The following is a 19,272-nucleotide window of genomic DNA, read 5'->3' on the forward strand; positions in this document are numbered from 1 at the left end:
AAAAATGTGGAAAAGTTCACAGGGTGTGAATACTTGTATAAGGCAGGTCCAGTTAACAGTTCCATTTAACGGACACCTGAAAGTTCTCTATAGTGTCCTAATAACATCTGTATATAGTGCCCGGGTAAGACCGTGACATAGTGACCAGGTGACAGCGCCACGCGGTGCACGATTAATACCGCTATAATGTACCCTAATAATAAACGGAACAGGACAGAAGTTTAAGTTAAGCCACAACTATCACAAAGTTTAGAGCCCACTACCGGCACAGGGGGGCTTTGGATGAGTGGTCCAGACGGTGTGACCTGCGGCATGGTGCCTCCTCCCCGTTTCTCTTGTCCTTTATGATGCTGAGAATTGATGGTTGCTGGATAAACCTGCCCAGAAAACATAATGAGACAGACGGACAGGGAGCGTGGAGGGCGGAGGGAGCGGCAGTGAGTGGGAGCAATGCACAGGTTGTACCACAGCTCCACATCCTCAGAGCCGAGGAGGAGACGCTGGCAGGAGGCTGCTATGCAGGTCACCCTCACAAGAGAATCAGATGTAGCAGAGCTGAAGGGCTCATTTCTCCCTGTCTGAGGCTCCAGCTCTTCACGGTCACTATGTGAGTGCACATGGACAAATGCAAAACTCAGCTCTGCTACATCTGCGCAGAACCAAGTCGGAGACAGCTCGAACACCATCGCCATCCATCCGGATAAGAAGAGACATCAAGGCGGCAGCTGGGGATCTCCAAATAGACAGCATTGTGCCAAAGAGACTGCATGCCCCGTGGATGTGACAGCTCGTCTCTCCCAGCTGTTTCCTCCCCCTCAGCCAATCCTCACTCCTTCTGTTTGTGAGTCTCATCCTTCCTCCCCCGCCCTGGGCTGCTGGTCCCTGAGCATCCCTGAGAAAGAGAGGGAGCGAGAGAGAGGGGGAGGAGAGAGAGAGAGAGAAAGAGAGAGACAGGAGAGAGGGCTGTGTCTGCTCGTCACGTCCGGAGACATCCCAGAATGATCCCAGATCCGAGACCCCAGTGACGGGGAACCTCCTCCGTGCATCCCCCCCTCTCTCCTCTTTTTTTCCTTCTTTCCCCCCTTTCTCCATCCTTTCCCCTTTCCTCTGCCCCTTCCTCCATCCTCCGATCCTTTCCTCTCCCCTCTCTACCTCCATCCAGCCTTTACCGTCCTCCATCCATCACCCCAAGTGGCGTCTACCTGTCAGCCCCAAATCTTCAGCTCTCGACCCCCACAGTCTCCATCCCACACAGTGATCAGCATGGGCTGCATTGGATCTCACAGTGCAGGTAAGAAGCTGCTCCACGCGACCCACTGCACACGAGGAGGGGGCTGCAAGGTGAAGACCATGGAGACTGGACCACGAGACACTGCAACACACGCGACTACACACTGCAACGCAACTGGAACACGCGACTGCACACTGCAACACGCCAAACCATTAGACGACACACTGCAACCCACCAAACCAAGAGACTACACACTGCAACACACGAGACTACACACTGCAACACACCAAACCAAGAGACTATACACTGCAACACAACCGGAGCAGAGACTACATACTGCAACCCACCAAACCATGAGACTACACACTGCAACCCACCAAACCATGAGACTACACTCTGCACCACCAAACCATGAGACTACACACTACAAAACAACCGCAACATGAGACTACACACTGCACCAACCAAGCCATGAGACTACACACTGCAACCCACCAAACCATAAAACTACACACTGCAACACCAAACCATGAGATTACACACTACACACTATAATACAACCTGTACACGAGACTACACACTGCACCAACCAATCCATGAGACCACACACTGCAACCCACCAAACCATAGGACTACACACTGCAACACAACCAGAACACGAGACTACATATTGCAACACACCAAACCATGAGACTACACACTGCAACCCACCAAACCATGAGACTACACTCTGCACCACCAAACCATGAGACTACACACTACAAAACAACCGCAACATGAGACTACACACTGCACCAACCAAGCCATGAGACTACACACTGCAACACACCAAACCATAAGACTACACACTGCAACACCAAACCATGAGACTACACACTACAACCAAATGGAACATGAGACTACACACTGCAACACACCAAACTAAGAGACTACACACTACAACCCACCAAACCATGAGACTACACACTGCAACACACAAAACCATGAGATTACACACTGCAACACACCAAACCATGGGACTACACACTGCAACACACCAAGCCATGAGACTGCACACTGCAGCACACCAAACCATGAGACTACACACTGCAACACACCAAACCATGAGACTACACACTGCAACACACCAAACCATGAGACTACACACTGCAGCACACCAAGCCATGAGACTACACACTGCAACCAAACAGAACATGAGACTACACACTGCAACACACCAAACTAAGAGACTACACACTGCAACACACCAAACCAAGAGACTACACACTGCAACCCAGTAAACCAAGAGATTACACACTGCCACCCACCAAACCATGAGACTACAAACTGCAACACACAAAACCATGAGACTACACACTGCAACACACCAAACTGTGAGACTACACACTGCAACACACCAAACCATGAGACTACACACTACAACCAAATGGAACATGAGACTACTCACTGCAACACACCAAACTAAGAGACTACACACTACAACCCACCAAACCATGAGACTACACACTGCTACACACCAAACCATGAGACTACACACTACAACCAAATGGAACATGAGACTACACACTGCAACACACCAAACTAAGAGACTACACACTACAACCCACCAAACCATGAGACTACACACTGCAACACACAAAACCATGAGATTACACACTGCAACACACCAAACCATGGGACTACACACTGCAACACACCAAGCCATGAGACTGCACACTGCAGCACACCAAACCATGAGACTACACACTGCAACACACCAAACCATGAGACTACACACTGCAACACACCAAACCATGAGACTACACACTGCAGCACACCAAGCCATGAGACTACACACTGCAACCAAACAGAACATGAGACTACACACTGCAACACACCAAACTAAGAGACTACACACTGCAACACACCAAACCAAGAGACTACACACTGCAACCCAGTAAACCAAGAGATTACACACTGCCACCCACCAAACCATGAGACTACAAACTGCAACACACAAAACCATGAGACTACACACTGCAACACACCAAACTGTGAGACTACACACTGCAACACACCAAACCATGAGACTACACACTACAACCAAATGGAACATGAGACTACTCACTGCAACACACCAAACTAAGAGACTACACACTACAACCCACCAAACCATGAGACTACACACTGCTACACACCAAACCATGAGACTACACACTGCAACACACCAAACCATGGGACTACACACTGCAACACACCAAACCATGAGACTACACACTGCAACCAAACAGAACATGAGACTACACACTGCAACACCCCAAACTAAGAGACTACACACTACAACACACCAAACCATGAGACTACACACTGCAACACACCAAACCATGGGACTATACACTGCAACACACCAAACTAAGAGACTACACACTACAACCCACCAAACCATGAGATTACACACTACAACCCACCAAACCATGGGACTACACACTGCAACACACCTAACCATGAGACTACACACTGCAACCAAACAGAACATGAGACTACACACTGCAACACACCAAACTAAGAGACTACACACTACAACCCACCAAACCATGAGATTACACACTGCAACACACCAAACCATGGGACTACACACTGCAACACACCAAACCATGGGACTACACACTGCAACACACCAAACCATGGGACTACACACTGCAACACACCAAACCATGGGACTACACACTGCAACCAAACAGAACATGAGACTACACACTGCAACACACCAAACTAAGAGACTACACACTACAACACACCAAACCAAGAGATTACACACTGCAACCCACCAATCCAAGAGATTACACACTGCCACCCACCAAACCAAGAGATTACACACTGCCACCCACCAAGCCATGAGACTACACACTGCAACACACAAACCATGAGACTACACACTGCAGCACACCAAGCCATGAGACTACACACTGCAACCAAACAGAACATGAGACTACACACTGCAACACACCAAACCAAGAGATTACACACTGCAACACACCAAACCAAGAGATTACACACTGCAACCCACCAAACCATGAGGCTACACATTGCAACACAATGTGGGACATGAGACAACACACTGCAACACAAACCCAGACATGAGAATATACACACTGCAATACAATACCGGACATGAGACTGCACACTGCAACACACAAAACCATGAGACTATACAACAGTAGCACAACACTGAACATTAGACTATACACTGCAGTATAACACTAGACCATGGGACTACACACTGTAACACATCAGACTATGAGACTACATATGGAAATACAACCTCGGACTATGAGACACTGCAACACAAGACTGTGACACTGTAAAACTCCCAGGACCATGAGACACTCCAACAGAGCACTGAACTATGAGACACTGAAAAATAGGACTGGGCTGTGAGACTGAGTGCAACACACTATGGGACTATGAGACTACACACTGCAAAATAATGGACTTTGTGGCTCTGCAAAACAGCACTGACCTATAAGACTACAAACTGCAACACACAAGACTAATATACACTGCAAAACAAAACCGAACAATGTGACACTGCAATACAACGCTGGCCCGAGAGGCAGACTAAACAATGCAAAATAACACTGGACCATGCAAGATTGGAAAAGCACACTGGAGCATGAGACATAACTTTCTGCAACACAATATTGCATTGCGATGGATTACACACTGTAACTCAAGACTGGACTTTGAGACACTGCAACACAACACTAAACCCTGAGGCACTGCAACACAACACTGGACCCTGAGACACCGCAACACAACACTGGACCCTGAGGTACTGCAACGCAACAAACCCTGAGACACTGCAACACAACAAACCCTGAGACACTGCAACACAACACAGGACCCTGAGGCACTGCAACACAACACAGGACCCTGAGGCACTGCAACACAACAAACCCTGAGACACTGCAACGCAACAAACCCTGAGACACTACAACACAACAAACCCTGAGACACTGCAACACAACACTGGACCCTGAAGCACTGCAGCACAACACTGGCCCCCAGAGGCACTGCAACACAACACTGGACACTGTAACACAACACTGGACCCTGAGACACTGCAACACAATACTGAACCCTGAGACACTGTAACACAATTCTGAATTCCAGTCACGAGACACTGCAACACAACACTGACCCCTGAGACACTACAACACAACACTGGACCCTTAGGCACTGCAACACAACACTGGACCCTGAGGCACTGCAACACAACACTGGACCCTGAGACACTGCAACACAACACTGAACCATGAGACACTGCAACACAACACTGGACCCTGAGACACTGCAACACAACACTAGAAACTGCAACACAACACTGGACCCTGAGACACTGCAACACAACACTGGACCCTGAGACACTGCAACACAACACCGGACCCTGAGGCACTGCAACACAACACTAGAAACTGCAACACAACACTGGACCCTGAGACACTGCAACACAACACTGGACCCTGTTGCACTGCAACACAACACTGGACCCTGTAGCACCGCAACACAACACTGGACCCTGTTGCACAGCAACACAACACTGGACCCTGAGACACTGCAACATAACACTGGACCCTGAAACACTGCAACACAACACTGGACCCTGAGATACTTCAACACAACACTGGACCCTGAGACACTGCAACACAACACTGGACCCTGAGACACTGCAACACAACACTGAACCCTGAGACACTGCAACACAACACTGGACCCTGAGACACTGCAACACAACACTAAACCCTGAGACACTGCAACACAACACTGGACCCTGAGGCACTGCAACACAACAAACCCTGAGACACTGCAACGCAGCAAACCCTGAGACACTGCAACACAACACTGGACCCTGAGGCACTGCAACACAACAAACCCTGAGACACTGCAATGCAACAAACCCTGAGACACTGCAACACAACAAACCCTGAGACACTGCAACACAACACTGGACCCTGAGACACTGCAACACAACACTAGAAACTGCAACACAACACTGGACCCTGAGACACTGCAACACAACACTGGACCCTGAGACACTGCAACACAACACTGGACCCTGTTGCACTGCAACACAACACTGGACCCTGTAGCACCGCAACACAACACTGGACCCTGTTGCACAGCAACACAACACTGGACCCTGAGACACTGCAACATAACACTGGACCCTGAGACACTGCAACACAACACTGGACCCTGAGATACTTCAACACAACACTGGACCCTGAGACACTGCAACACAACACTGGACCCTGAGACACTGCAACACAACACTGAACCCTGAGACACTGCAACACAACACTAGACCCTGAGACACTGCAACACAACACTGAACCCTGAGACACTGCAACACAACACTAGACCCTGAGACACTGCAACACAACACTGGACCCTGAGGCACTGCAACACAACAAACCCTGAGACACTGCAACGCAACAGACACTGAGACACTGCAACACAACAAACCCTGAGACACTGCAACACAACACTGGACCCCAGAGGCACTGCAATACAACACTGGACACTGTAACACAACACTGGACCCTGAGACACTGCAACACAACAAACCCTGAGACACTGCAACACAACAAACCCTGAGACACTGCAACACAACACTGGACCCTGAAGCACTGCAGCACAACACTGGCCCCCAGAGGCACTGCAACACAACACTGGACACTGTAACACAACACTGGACCCCGAGACACTGCAACACAATTCTGAATTCCAGTCACGAGACACTGCAACACAACACTGAACCCTGAGACACTACAACACAACACTGGACCCTTAGGCACTGCAACACAACACTGGACCCTGAGGCACTGCAACACAACACTGGACCCTGAGACACTGCAACACAACACTGAACCATGAGACACTGCAACACAACACTGAACCCTGAGACACTGCAACACAACACTGAACCATGAGACACTGCAACACAACACTGGACCCTGAGACACTGCAACACAACACTGGACCATGAGACACTGCAACACAATACTGAATCCTGAGACACTGCAACACAACACTGGACCCTGAGACACTGCAACATAACACTGAACCCTGAGTCACTGCAACACAACACTTGACCCTGAGACACTTCAACACAACACTGAATCCTGAGACACTGCAACACAACCCCAGACTCTGAGACACTGCAACACAACCCCAGACCCTGAGACACTGCAACACAACCCCAGACCCTGAGACACTGCAACACAACACTGAACCCTGACACACTGCAACACAACATTGGACCCTGAGACACTGCAACACAATACTGAATCCTGAGACACTGCAACACAATACTGAATCCTGAGACACTGCAACACAACACTGGACCCTGAGACACTGCAACACAACATTGGATCCTGAGACACTGCAACACAATACTGAATCCTGAGACACTGCAACACAACACTGGACCCTGAGGTACTGCAACACAACACTGGACCCTGAGACACTGCAACACAACACTGAACCCTGAGACACTGCAACACAATACTGCATCTTGAGACACTGCAACACAACACTGGACCCTGAGACACTGCAACACAACACTAATCCCTGAGACACTGCAACATAGCACCGGACCCAGAGGCACAGCAACAGAACACTAGAAACTGCAACACCACACTGGACCCTGAGACACTGCAACACAACATTGGATCCTGAGACACTGCAACACAATACTGAATCCTGAGACACTGCAACACAACACTGGACCCTGAGGTACTGCAACACAACACTGGACCCTGAGACACTGCAACACAACACTGGACCCTGAGACACTGCAACACAACACTGAATCCTGAGACACTCCAACACAACACTGAATCCTGAGACACTGCAACACAACCCCAGACCCTGAGACACTGCAACACAATACTGAATCCTGAGACATTGCAACACAACCCCAGACCCTGAGACACTGCAACACAATACTGAATCCTGAGACAATGCAACACAACACTGAATCCTGAGACACTGCAACACAACCCCAGACCCTGAGACACTGCAACACAACACTGAATTCTGAGACACTGCAACACAACACTGAATCCTGAGACACTGCAACACAACACTGGACCCTGAGACACTGCAACACAACACTGAATCCTGAGACACTCCAACACAACACTGAATCCTGAGACACTGCAACACAACCCCAGACCCTGAGACACTGCAACACAATACTGAATCCTGAGACATTGCAACACAACCCCAGACCCTGAGACACTGCAACACAATACTGAATCCTGAGACAATGCAACACAACACTGAATCCTGAGACACTGCTACACAAACCCAGACCCTGAGACACTGCAACACAACACTGAATTCTGAGACACTGCAACACAACACTGAATCCTGAGACACTGCAACACAACCCCAGACCCTGAGACACTGCAACACAATACTGAATCCTGAGACATTGCAACACAACACTGAACCCTGAGACACTGCAACACAACACTGGACCCTGAGGCACTGCAACACAACAAACCCTGAGACACTGCAACGCAACAAACCCTGAGACACTGCAACACAACACTGGACCCTGAGGCACTGCAACGCAACAAACCCTGAGACACTGCAACACAACAAACCCTGAGACACTGCAACACAACACTAGAAACTGCAACACAACACTGGACCCTGAGACACTGCAACACAACACTGGACCCTGAGACACTGCAACACAACACCGGACCCTGAGGCACTGCAACACAACACTAGAAACTGCAACACAACACTGGACCCTGAGACACTGCAACACAACACTGGACCCTGTTGCACTGCAACACAACACTGGACCCTGTTGCACAGCAACACAACACTAGACCCTGAGACACTGCAACATAACACTGGACCCTGAGACACTGCAACACAACACTGGACCCTGAGATACTTCAACACAACACTGGACCCTGAGACACTGCAACACAACACTGGACCCTGAGACACTGCAACACAACACTGAACCCTGAGACACTGCAACACAACACTGGACCCTGAGACACTGCAACACAACACTAAACCCTGAGACACTGCAACACAACACTGGACCCTGAGGCACTGCAACACAACAAACCCTGAGACACTGCAACGCAACAAACCCTGAGACACTGCAACACAACAAACCCTGAGACACTGCAACACAACACTGGACCCCAGAGGCACTGCAACACAACAAACCCTGAGACACTGCAACACAACAAACCCTGAGACACTGCAGCACAACACTGGCCCCCAGAGGCACTGCAACACAACACTGGACACTGTAACACAACACTGGACCCCGAGACACTGCAACACAATTCTGAATTCCAGTCACGAGACACTGCAACACAACACTGAACCCTGAGACACTACAACACAACACTGGACCCTTAGGCACTGCAACACAACACTGGACCCTGAGGCACTGCAACACAACACTGGACCCTGAGACACTGCAACACAACACTGAACCATGAGACACTGCAACACAACACTGAACCATGAGACACTGCAACACAACACTGAACCCTGAGACACTGCAACACAACACTGAACCATGAGACACTGCAACACAACACTGGACCCTGAGACACTGCAACACAACACTGGACCATGAGACACTGCAACACAATACTGAATCCTGAGACACTGCAACAAAACACTGGACCCTGAGACACTGCAACATAACACTGAACCCTGAGTCACTGCAACACAACACTGGACCCTGAGACACTTCAACACAACACTGAATCCTGAGACACTGCAACACAACCCCAGACTCTGAGACACTGCAACACAACCCCAGACCTGAGACACTGCAACACAACCCCAGACCCTGAGACACTGCAACACAACACTGAACCCTGACACACTGCAACACAACATTGGACCCTGAGACACTGCAACACAATACTGAATCCTGAGACACTGCAACACAATACTGAATCCTGAGACACTGCAACACAACACTGGACCCTGAGACACTGCAACACAACATTGGATCCTGAGACACTGCAACACAATACTGAATCCTGAGACACTGCAACACAACACTGGACCCTGAGGTACTGCAACACAACACTGGACCCTGAGACACTGCAACACAACACTGAACCCTGAGACACTGCAACACAATACTGAATCTTGAGACACTGCAACACAACACTGGACCCTGAGACACTGCAACACAACACTAATCCCTGAGACACTGCAACATAGCACCGGACCCAGAGGCACAGCAACAGAACACTAGAAACTGCAACACCACACTGGACCCTGAGACACTGCAACACAACATTGGATCCTGAGACACTGCAACACAATACTGAATCCTGAGACACTGCAACACAACACTGGACCCTGAGGTACTGCAACACAACACTGGACCCTGAGACACTGCAATGCAATACTGGACCCTGAGACATTGCAACACAACACTGAACCCTGAGACACTGCAACACAACACTGAATCCTGAGACACTGCAACACAACACTGGACCCTGAGACACTGCAACACAACACTGAATCCTGAGACATTGCAACACAACACTGGACCCTGAGGTACTGCAACACAACACTGGACCCTGAGACACTGCAACACAACACTGAATCCTGAGACATTGCAACACAACACTGGACCCTGAGGTACTGCAACACAACACTGGACCCTGAGACACTGCAATGCAATACTGGACCCTGAGACATTGCAACACAACACTGAACCCTGAGACACTGCAACACAACACTGAATCCTGAGACACTGCAACACAACACTGGACCCTGAGACACTGCAACACAACACTGAATCCTGAGACACTCCAACACAACACTGAATCCTGAGACACTGCAACACAACCCCAGACCCTGAGACACTGCAACACAATACTGAATCCTGAGACATTGCAACACAACCCCAGACCCTGAGACACTGCAACACAATACTGAATCCTGAGACAATGCAACACAACACTGAACTCTGAGACACTGCAACACAACCCCAGACCCTGAGACACTGCAACACAACACTGAATTCTGAGACACTGCAACACAACACTGAATCCTGAGACACTGCAACACAACCCCAGACCCTGAGACACTGCAACACAATACTGAATCCTGAGACACTGCAACACAACACTGAACCCTGAGACACTGCAACACAACACTGTACCCTGAGACACTGCAACACAACCCCAGACCCTGAGAGACTGCAACACAATACTGAATCCTGAGACACTGCAACACAATACTGAACCTTGAGACACTGCAACACAACACTGAATCCTGAGACACTGCAACACAACACTGAATCCTGAGACACTGCAACACAATACTGGACCATGAGACACTGCAACACAACACTGAGTCCTGAGACACTGCAACACAACCCCAGACCCTGAGACACTGCAACACAATACTGAATCCTGAGACACTGCAACACAACACTGAACCTTGAGACACTGCAACACAACACTGAATCCTGAGACACTGCAACACAACACTGAATCCTGAGACACTGCAACACAATACTGAACCCTGAGACACTGCAACACAACACTGGACCCTGAAACACTGCAACACAATACTGAACCATGAGACACTGCAACACAACACTGAATCCTGAGACACTGCCACACAATACTGAATCCTGAGACATTGCAACACAACCCCAGACCCTGAGACACTGCAACACAATACTGAATCCTGAGTCACTGCAACACAACACTGAACCCTGAGACATTGCAACACAACACTGAATCCTGAGACACTGCAACACAACCACAGACCCTGAGAGACTGCAACACAACACTGAATCCTGAGACACTGCAACACAACCCCAGACCCTGAGACACTGCAACACAACACTGAACCCTGAGACACTGCAACACAACACTGAACCCTGAGACACTGCAACACAACACTGAACCATGAGACACTGCAACACAACACTGAATCCTGAGACATTGCAACACAATACTGAATCCTGAGACACTGCAACACAACCCCAGACCCTGAGACACTGCAACACAATACTGAATCCTGAGTCACTGCAACACAACACTGAACCCTGAGACATTGCAACACAACACTGAATCCTGAGACACTGCAACACAACCACAGACCCTGAGAGACTGCAACACAACACTGAATCCTGAGACACTGCAACACAACACTGAACCCTGAGTCACTGCAACACAACACTGAACTCTGAGTCACTGCTACACAACACTGAATCCTGAGACACTGCAACACAACACTGAACCCTGAGTCACTGCAACACAACACTGAACCCTGAGTCACTGCAACACAACCCCAGACCCTGAGACACTGCAACACAACACTGAACTCTGAGTCACTGCTACACAACACTGAATCCTGAGACACTGCAACACAACACTGAACCCTGAGTCACTGCAACACAACACTGAACCCTGAGTCACTGCAACACAACCCCAGACCCTGAGACACTGCAACACAACACTGAACTCTGAGTCACTGCTACACAACACTGAATCCTGAGACACTGCAACACAACCCCAGACCCTGAGACACTGCAACACAATACTGAATCCTGAGACATTGCAACACAACACTGAACCCTGAGACACTGCAACACAACACTGAATCCTGAGACACTGCAACACAACACTGAACCCTGAGACACTGCAACACAACACTGAACCCTGAGACACTGCAACACAACCCCAGACCCTGAGACACTGCAACACAATACTGAATCCTGAGACACTGCAACACAACACTGAATCCTGAGACATTGCAACACAACACTGAACCCTGAGTCACTGCAACACAACACTGAACCCTGAGTCACTGCAACACAACCCCAGACCCTGAGACACTGCAACACAACACTGAACTCTGAGTCACTGCTACACAACACTGAATCCTGAGACACTGCAACACAACCCCAGACCCTGAGACACTGCAACACAATACTCAATCCTGAGACATTGCAACACAACACTGAACCCTGAGACACTGCAACACAACACTGAATCCTGAGACACTGCAACACAACACTGAACCCTGAGACACTGCAACACAACACTGAACCCTGAGACACTGCAACACAACCCCAGACCCTGAGACACTGCAACACAATACTGAATCCTGAGACACTGCAACACAACACTGAATCCTGAGACACTGCAACACAACACTGAATCCTGAGACACTGCAACACAACACTGAATCCTGAAACACTGCAACACAACACTGAATCCTGAGACACTGCAACACAACCACAGACCCTGAGAGACTGCAACACAACACTGAACCCTGAGACACTGCAACACAACCCCAGACCCTGAGACACTGCAACACAACACTGAACCCTGAGACACTGCAACACAACCCCAGACCCTGAGACACTGCAACACAACCCTGGACCCTGAGACACTGCAACACAACAATGAATCCTGAGACACTGCAACACAACACTGAACCCTGAGACACTGCAACACAACACTGAATCCTGAGACACTGCAACACAACACTGAACCCTGAGACACTGCAACACAACACTGAACCCTGAGACACTGCAACACAACACTGAACCCTGAGACACTGCAACACAACCCTGGACCCTGAGACACTGCAACACAACAATGAATCCTGAGACACTGCAACACAACACTGAACCCTGAGACACTGCAACACAACACTGAACCCTGAGACACTGCAACACAACCACAGACCCTGAGACACTGCAACACAACACTGAATCCTGAGACACTGCAACACAACCACAGACCCTGAGACACTGCAGCACAACACTGAACCCTGAGACACTGCAACACAACAATGAATCCTGAGACACTGCAACACAACCCTGGACCCTGAGACACTGCAACACAACACTGAACCCTGAGACACTGCAACACAACACTGAACCCTGAGACACTGCAACACAACCACAGACCCTGAGACACTGCAACACAACACTGAATCCTGAGACACTGCAACACAACCACAGACCCTGAGACACTGCAACACAACACTGAACCCTGAGACACTGCAACACAACCCTGGACCCTGAGACACTGCAACACAACACTGAATCCTGAGACACTGCAACACAACACTGAATCCTGAAACACTGCAACACAACACCGGACTCTGATAGACTTCAGCACAACACAGGACCATGAGATGGACCATACTTTGCAAGTAAACACCTCAGCTGACTATTACTCACTGCAAATCAACAAAGGACCATGAGACAATGTAACTCCTCACTGGACTATGATGCACTGGACCCTGAGGTATGATACACACTGTAACACAACACTGGAGCATGAGAGATTACACAGTGCAATGCAGTTACTCGGTCACCATGTTTTGAGACTACACACAGCATTAACATTGGAATATGACTGATCCCGCACACTGATGTGACCCTGCACTGCCCACCACAGCACAGTGCACTGCAGAGTGACGTCACTGCAACCAGGACATTACACATCACTTTATGTCTCAGCACAGTCACTCATTATATAGACCGTAACACAAGAACTGTAGACAAGGCAAAGGTCACTGGAAACCGCAATAACATGTACACAGTGCAACACAACACCAGTCCTAGGCTTCTACTATGTAAACTTCTCCCAGTCAGCTGCACCATGGTAGCACTGAACTGACAGTGCACTGCAGCATTATAGCAGAATTATCATGTGACCTACACACTATTGTGAGGCAATGTCGTGCCCGCTGCAGGCTGATATGGCGGAGTCTTAGATCAAGTGTGGAGAAAGTATTGATTGTGCTGAGACAAAGAATTTAAAGGGAAATGCTGGACAGAGACACAGCCTGCGGATTACAACTCCCTGTCAGTCAGTATAGTGATCGCAGACGTACACACTGCATTGTGTCAGACTTGTGGAGTGCAAGGTGACAGAACCTGAACCGCGCCGGGATGCACCGCACACGCCTGATCATCACATTGCGCACCTAGCATCCACACATTGCAGCTCATTTCCTTTATCAGCATTATTCTGCGGCTCTGCGCCGTGCAGCTTTACACCCTGCTGGGATGTTGTTACGTTGTGCCTCGCCCACACCTGGGCGTATTTGTTGATATAGTTTTGGTAGACGTGTTTTGTGCAGGAACAGGGTAAGAGCTCAGTGATGCAATATTGGAGCAGACGTACACCATCCGAGTGTGCGCTGACTTCTAATGAACGCTCGCACGGCTTCTACTTGAGATTCTGCGTGTGTTTTACCTATTCCCAGGTCGGCTGTCGTCATAGTGTACGCAGAGCATGACATTCTGGGGTGATGCTCTGCAGGCGGTTATCTATGGGGATGTAACCTGTGGTCGGACCATGGCATCCTAGGTCACAACAGGGACATTATCTCCCCAGTGAGACACAGAGGCTCTCAGTGGGCATTGAGTGACTGATTAGTGCATGGCGAGAGCCATTGATCGCTACCTGCTGACAGCAAGGAAGTAATGAAGAAGTGGATCATAATTTATTTTTACTGGTGATGGACACCCGCACCCCTCCTCCCCTGTAAACCCATGTTTAGATGTTGTGCTTTAGTCTTGTGTGGTGGTGCAACAATGACACATAGTGGCCAGTCACCAACATGACACCTGCAATAGGCCATAAATAGACCGAGTGACTGGGTCAGAGAATCTCCTAAAGGGCAACTTTAGCAGGGTGTTCCCAGATACGGCAGGTCTAGTGAGGTGTTCCTGGTGTATTTGGCAGTCTTGTGAGGAGTTTCTGGTATACAGCAGGTCTTGTGAGGTGTTCATGGTATGCGTCAAGTTTTGTGGTGTGCTCCCAGTATATAGCAAGTCTTGTGGGGTGTTCCCAGAATATGATGTGACAGGTCTTGTGGGGTGTTCCCTGTATACGGAAAGTCTTGTGGGGTGTTCCCTGTATACGGAAAGTCTTGTGGGGTGTTCTCTGTATGCAGTAGGTCTTGTGGGGTGTTCCCAGTATACAGAAAAAGTATTGTGGGGTGTTCCCGGTATACTTCAGGTTTTCTGGAATGTTCCCAGTATATGGCAGATCTTTTGGAGTGTTCCTAGTATACAGCAGGTCTTTTGGAGTGTTCCTAGTATACAGCAGGTCTTGTGAGGTGTTCCTGATACATGACAGGTCTTTTGGAGTGTTCCTAGTATACAGCAGGTCTTGTGAGGTGTTCCTGATACATGACAGGTCTTTTGGAATGTTCCCAGTATACTGCAGGTCTTTGTGGGGTGCTTCCGGTATAGGGCAAGTCTGTTGGGGTGTTCCTAGTATACAGCAGGTCTTGTGGGATGTTCCCAGTATACGGCAGGCCTTGTGGGGTGTTCCTAGTATACGGCAGGTCTTGTGGGATGTTCCTGGTATACGGCAGGTCTTGTGGGATGTTCCTGGTATACGGCAAGCCTTGTGGGGTGTTCCTAGTATACGGGGGGTCTTGTGGGGTGCTCCCGGTATATGGCAGGCCTTGTGGGGTGTTCCTAGTATACGGGGGTCTTGTGGGGTGCTCCCGGTATATGGCAGGCCTTGTGGGGTGTTCCTAGTATACGGGGGGTCTTGTGGGGTGCTCCCGGTATATGGCAGGCCTTGTGGGGTGTTCCTAGTATACGGGGGGTCTTGTGGGGTGCTCCCGGTATATGGCAGGCCTTGTGGGGTGTTCCTAGTATACGGGGGGGTCTTGTGGGGTGCTCCCGGTATATGGCAGGTCTTTTGGAGGATGGGGGTTCCTGGTATAAGGCAGGTCTTGTGTTGTGTTCCCGGTATAGGACAGGTCTTGTGTTGTGTTCCCGGTATATGACAGGTCTTGTGCGGTGTGGAATGACATGGTTTGTTATGCATTGAGTGATGGGTGAAGGACATTTTCAGCAATTTGTTGGCCGGGAGCACAAGGATTCACTGTGGGAAGAAAGCCAAGCAGGCAGAGGCAGAGTGATGTTGTGGTTGTGGACAATGGTCTCCTGGAATCCTTAGTTCTGGAATCATGTGGATGATACATTAATATATAGTCAAGGGCAAACCTAGTGTGGACATATGCAGAGGAGCCCCTCACATCCCCCCAAAATGACAGGACTGTGTATTAAAGCAACAAGTAACTTTACCCCGCAGGGGCTGCCACAGATTGGTGTTTATCTTGATGGCAACTGGATTGAAGTGATGAAAGGAACCTCAAGATAAAAACATGGAGTCCAAACATGAGACGGATTGTGCACTAAGTAACTGGTAAAACCTTAGGATTTCTGCCCCGGTCAGGGCTGCACATGTGACTTGGCTGTGGATTCCACTATTAACCTTTTGGGCTTGAAAACAACTCAGTTTTTCAGGAATCCTGGGTGTTTTCTGGAGTTCAGCATCTTATCACCGGCTGAGAAAGTAGCAGTGAAGGAAAGTCATAGACCCCGACTGATCTGACGTTCCAAAAGTAATGAAACTCTGTAACTTGTCTCTAAGGCTGCGCTCACTGGGCAGATGATGATGATGAGGACGTGAATAATAGTTATAATAATTACGACAATAATGATAATAGTAATGCTGATGATAAAAATATTGATAGTAGGCTGATGATGATTTTAATGATAATTATTTTGTTAGCGATGATATTACAAATGATAAATGATGATATTGACAATAATTAATAGAAGGATTATAGGATTATAAGACGATGACCTTGGTGATGATGATGATTACAATGGTGATGATGTTAATAATAATGACAATGATAATTCTAATGATGACAGTAAAGATGATGATTACATCGGAGATGATGATGAATAGTAAGTAAAGATGATGATGAAGATAACAATGGTGACCATGATAATTATGATTTTGATGATGATATTGGTAGTTACGATGATAACAATGAAGATAATGATGATGATGATGATGATGATGATATTGTTTGTAGTATGGATGATGATATAGATAATAATTATGATGACATCAATGATGATGATATTGATGCTGATAATGAGAACATTGTGACAATGTTGATTACAACACAGATAAAGATTATAACTATGAAGATGACCTGATGGTGATAATGATGACAATGATGATATTGATGATTATAATGATAATGGTGCAGGTGACGATTGTGCTGATGACAGTGGCGTTAGTGGCAATGATGGCGCCGTTGCTACTACCGATGACGCTGGTGCATTCAGACAAGTAGAACGTTATATCAGTGATCTAATATATAAAGCTCAAGTGTATGTATGTATGTGTGTGTATGTGTGTGTGTATGTATGTGTGTATGTGTGTGTGTATGTGTGTGTGTATGTGTGTATGTGTGTGTGTATGTGTGTGTGTATGTATGTGTGTGTGTCCGGGATTGGCATCCGCACCGTCGCAGCTACAGCCACAAAATTTGGCACAGTCACACGTCTGGACCCCGAGAGTGTCCTAGGCTATGTTGTGAAGCGAAATTTTAACCCCGCGCGTTCCAATTCACCAAAGAATTTTGCCCCTGTCTACATAATGGGGAAAAAGTGTGTGCGTATCAAGCCCCGCCCCTCATTATGATGTCATAATGGTTGCCATGGTGACGCTGATGTCATCATAGGTTGCAAACCCCGCCGCTCATTATGATGTCATAATGGTTGACTATGGAATGGAGGGTGTGTGATGTGTTGTGAGTTCATTTTCCCCTCCGTCACTGAGGCCTGTGAACTCCCTATTCTAGTGAAGGAAGGTAGTGAGCCTGATTATCAGGCACCTGGGACTAATGAAGACGATTGGCTGAGTGGAGTCACTGACTGGATTTAAGGCAGCCTACACCCTTTCTGCCCTGCGGGTGATTTCTCTGTGGACTCTTGGACACCAGTCTGATTCCTGCTCTCCTAAAGCTAAGTTTTCTGTTTTGCCTTTTTGCACTGCTGGAGTGTGCAGTATTCCGTTAGCTCTGTCTTCTGAAAGTACCTGAGTGCTGATTTAGTTTTTGAAGCTTAGTTGCTTCAGGGCCATTTTTATATCAGCTTGTTGGCTTTTGTCTCTGATAGG

The 19,272-nt window shown here is 48.5% G+C and overlaps 1 protein-coding gene across 4 annotated transcripts in view; it reads left to right on the forward strand.

Moving 5' to 3' along the window:
• Positions 1-455: 455 nt before the first annotated feature.
• FAM131B (family with sequence similarity 131 member B) overlaps positions 456-19,272 on the forward strand; it is a 193,575-nt gene continuing 174,758 nt past the window's right edge. For 3 of the 4 annotated variants that reach the window (XM_073553054.1, XM_073553055.1, XM_073553056.1), the window contains exon 1: positions 456-1,291. In XM_073553054.1, the coding sequence (XP_073409155.1) occupies positions 1,264-1,291 (28 nt within the window). In that variant the 5' untranslated portion in view covers positions 456-1,263. The remainder of the gene's footprint in view (positions 1,292-19,272) is intronic. The other variant, XM_073553057.1, reaches the window with a different exon arrangement.

This window comes from Dendrobates tinctorius, unplaced genomic scaffold (genome assembly GCF_039654945.1).
Source record: "Dendrobates tinctorius isolate UK_male_01 unplaced genomic scaffold, ASM3965494v1 ptg000196l, whole genome shotgun sequence".
NCBI lineage: Eukaryota > Metazoa > Chordata > Amphibia > Anura > Dendrobatidae > Dendrobates > Dendrobates tinctorius.